The 3,145-nt window shown below is 50.0% G+C and overlaps 1 protein-coding gene across 1 annotated transcript; it reads left to right on the top strand.

Annotated features, from left to right (window-relative positions):
• Positions 1 to 6: 6 nt before the first annotated feature.
• On the top strand, positions 7 to 3,048 carry LOC116380057 (AT-rich interactive domain-containing protein 4A-like). The gene is made up of 3 exons (XM_031842015.1): positions 7 to 767; positions 2,508 to 2,612; positions 2,846 to 3,048. The coding sequence occupies exons 1-3, from the start codon at positions 161 to 163 to the stop codon at positions 3,040 to 3,042; spliced, it is 909 nt and encodes a 302-aa protein (XP_031697875.1). The 5' UTR covers positions 7 to 160; the 3' UTR covers positions 3,043 to 3,048.
• The last annotated feature ends 97 nt before the right edge of the window (positions 3,049 to 3,145 follow it).

The following is a 3,145-nucleotide window of genomic DNA, read 5'->3' as shown; positions in this document are numbered from 1 at the left end:
GGAGGAGGAGGAGGAGGAGGAGGAGGAGATCCCTGAGAAGAGGAGCAGCTCCACATTGAAACGGAAAGCAGCAGAGCAGCGAGCAGCAGACAAGAAGCTCCGCCCTGAAAGGAGGCAGGAGGAGGCTGCCTCCCCCCAAACGCCCCCCGCCCCTTCCAAGATGGCCTCCGGAGCCTCACCCAAAGGACTCCCCCCACCTCTCTGCAGGGCGGAGTCAGAGAGGAGGAGCGAGGGAGCGATGAAGGCAGAGGACTGGCCCTGCCCAGAGAACAAGCCGAGGGAGGTGCCAGAAGAGCTCCTGATGGGCGGAGCCACAAAACAGTCAGAGGTGCATGCTGGGACGCCTCCCCCTGCCCCGGGCCCCTCCCCCACTGAGGAGCTGGAGCCGCAGATTGGCCCTGAGGCGCTGGTCTGCCACGAGGTGGACCTGGACGACCCGGACGAGAAGGAGAAGCCCACCCCCCCGGAGCACCTCCTCCTAATGATGAGGGAGCAGCAACCTGCCCCGCTTCCTAACCTCCTCCACTCCTCTCTGCCCTCCCCTCACACCCTTCACCTCCCCCAGCCTCAGCTGAGGCCCTTCCTGCCGACCGCTGCTCCCGGCTCTGCCTCCTGCTCCGAGGAGCACCACCCAGCCAGGAGCGCCGGCGAGGAGGAGGAGAGAGGAGCAGTCAGGGGAGAACAGCAGGGAGACTCCAGCCCCGGGTTTGATGGCAGCGCCTCCTCCTCGACCTCCCTGCTGTCTCTACAGGAGACCAAGGACAGAGGTGAGACCTGTGAGATGTGTGAACAGTGTCTGTTCTGGTGTCTCATGTCCCGACCCCTCTTGTCTCAACTGTCCTAACCCCTCTTGTCTTGACGTTGTCTCATGTCCCGACCTTTCTTGTCCCGACGTTGTCTCATGTCCTAAATTTCTTTGGTCCCGACCCCTAACCCTAACCGATCCCTAACCCACTTTTTGCATTTTTCAGCCTTCGTACTTTAACAAACTCCTCCTACAGATTTTATGCGATCAACTTGTCCTTTGCTCAGGATGCTCTTAAGACCTTTGTGATGAAAAGTTATCAAAATCCGGAGTTTTCATGGAAGAACCTTGGCGTGACGTGGTGGCCATTTTGCCTCATTCTGCATGAAAAAGAAAGTTGTTATAACTCCAAAGTACATTATTCAATCTGCACAACACTTCTTAAGCATGACGCTACTTCTAGCCTGAACAGACTTCAACGCCAACATGTTCAATAACTCATAACGCCGCCTACTGGCTAAAGGAAATGTCACATTTTATACTTTTAATTACTCCTCCTAGACAGTTGACCTGATGACTCTCAAATTTGATAAGGATAGCCTTAAGACATTGATGATGCTTCTTAGTGAATGTTGTGAATTTTCACTGAATGCTGTTGCCTTGGCAATGCATCATTTGCCATGAAAAAGTAGGCTGATTGTTCAGTCGGTTGAGATGCTCAAAAACTCATCAAACTTTGTACATGTGTCATAGGTGATGGGAAGAAATATTTTATATCATTTTTTGGCTTGGTCGTTTGAAATTGCCTCTATAGCGCCCCCTACAATATTTCAAAAGAGCAGCCCCACCGCTACGTTTCAGCTACATGTATAAAACTTGGTAGGCACATGTATCCTATGGAGACTTAACAATAAGTCTCTTGGGACCATGCTCTAAACCCTACCGGAAGACGGCCACTTCGATTTTTGCGTCATTTCTCCATAGATTTTGGCCTATTTCTAGTCGCTATACTTTAACGAACTCCTCCTAGGAACTTTGTCAGATCCACTTTGAATTTTGTCAGTACCATGTCAAGAAAGTTATCAAAAGCTTTACATTTGATCAAATGGCTTAGCCGTAGCGGGTGGCTACTTTGCGTGATTCCCCATCAAAAATGCTGATGTAACTCAGCTGGACTTGTTACAAACGGTCCCAAACTTCACATGCTTGATAACACTCATGGCCTGAGGATGTCTACGAGCTAATGTCCACTAATGCTCACAGCGCCACCTGCTGGCCAAAGAAAATCTGCGTTTTTTTTGACAAATGGCATCTGATTTACATGACTTTTACACGATGTGGTTTACACTTGATATAGAGCTACATGATGCATGTTTGTGCGTGTTCTGCAGCAGATACAGGAAGCGGTGCACTATTTGCAAAGCATCATTTCCTGCGTCACGCGGTCCACGTAGGAAAAAAAACGTCAGACTCTTGACCGCGTTGTCCAACAGTCGGGGATGCTCTCGGCCGCGCAGGCCGGAGTCCCGCCGGTACCCCCGACGTGCTGGAGGATGCGAGGAACCGTTTATCGCTGCTCGCAGCTTTAATTATTATTATTATTAACAACTAAATGTGGCTGCTGCTCTCCTCTCCTTTGGGAAAGAATGGTTGTGTGTTCCCTATGCTAAAGGAGATGAGGCATTGAGCTTCCTAAGAGACTCCTCTGTCCTCTCTTCTGATTGATTAGTTGTTACCTGTGTGACCCCCCCCCCCCCCTCAGGTCAGAAGAGGGTGATGGACTGTAACTCCAGCCCAACGGCCAAGAAGCAGAGACGCAACCAGAAACGACTCGGCACACCTGGGAAGGTGGAGAAGAACGGAGCAGGTGAGCTGTGATGTCACGTGATCTGAACAGGTGACCTGTATCAGCACGCATTCAGTTGTTGCCTAGCAACAATTTAAGAAGATCAGACGCAGCTAAAAGCTCCGTCAGATCTAAAGGACCACTTACTTCCTCTCATCGTCATCATCAGCTAATCTTCTTCTACAGTCAACTTTTCTAGTTTTATCTCAACAATGGTCTCCTTATCTCCTCTCACCCCCCCCCTTGTCTCCCAGGTAACAGCAGTGACAGTGAGGACCAGTCCCGTCTGTCTCTGAAGTCTCAGAAGTCTGTTTGTCTCTCGTCTCCTTTGTCTCTCAGTAAAGACAAACACAGCTTCTCTCCTCAGAGGACGTACAAGTGGACCTTCCAGCTCGGTAATTCTTCTTCTTCGACATACTTTACTCACCTACATATACACATGTACACATAATAAATATATGTGTGTGTGTGTGTGTGTGTGTGTGTGTGTATACGTGTGTGTGTGTGTGTGTGTGTGTGTGTGTGTATACGTGTGTGTGTGTGTGTGTGTATAC

The sequence above is a fragment of the Anarrhichthys ocellatus genome, unplaced genomic scaffold (genome assembly GCF_004355925.1).
Source record: "Anarrhichthys ocellatus isolate YVR2014 unplaced genomic scaffold, GSC_Weel_1.0 scaffold5998, whole genome shotgun sequence".
Lineage (NCBI taxonomy): Eukaryota > Metazoa > Chordata > Actinopteri > Perciformes > Anarhichadidae > Anarrhichthys > Anarrhichthys ocellatus.
The sequence above is the reverse complement of the archived record's forward strand: the minus strand, read 5'-3'. Positions and strand labels throughout refer to the sequence as shown.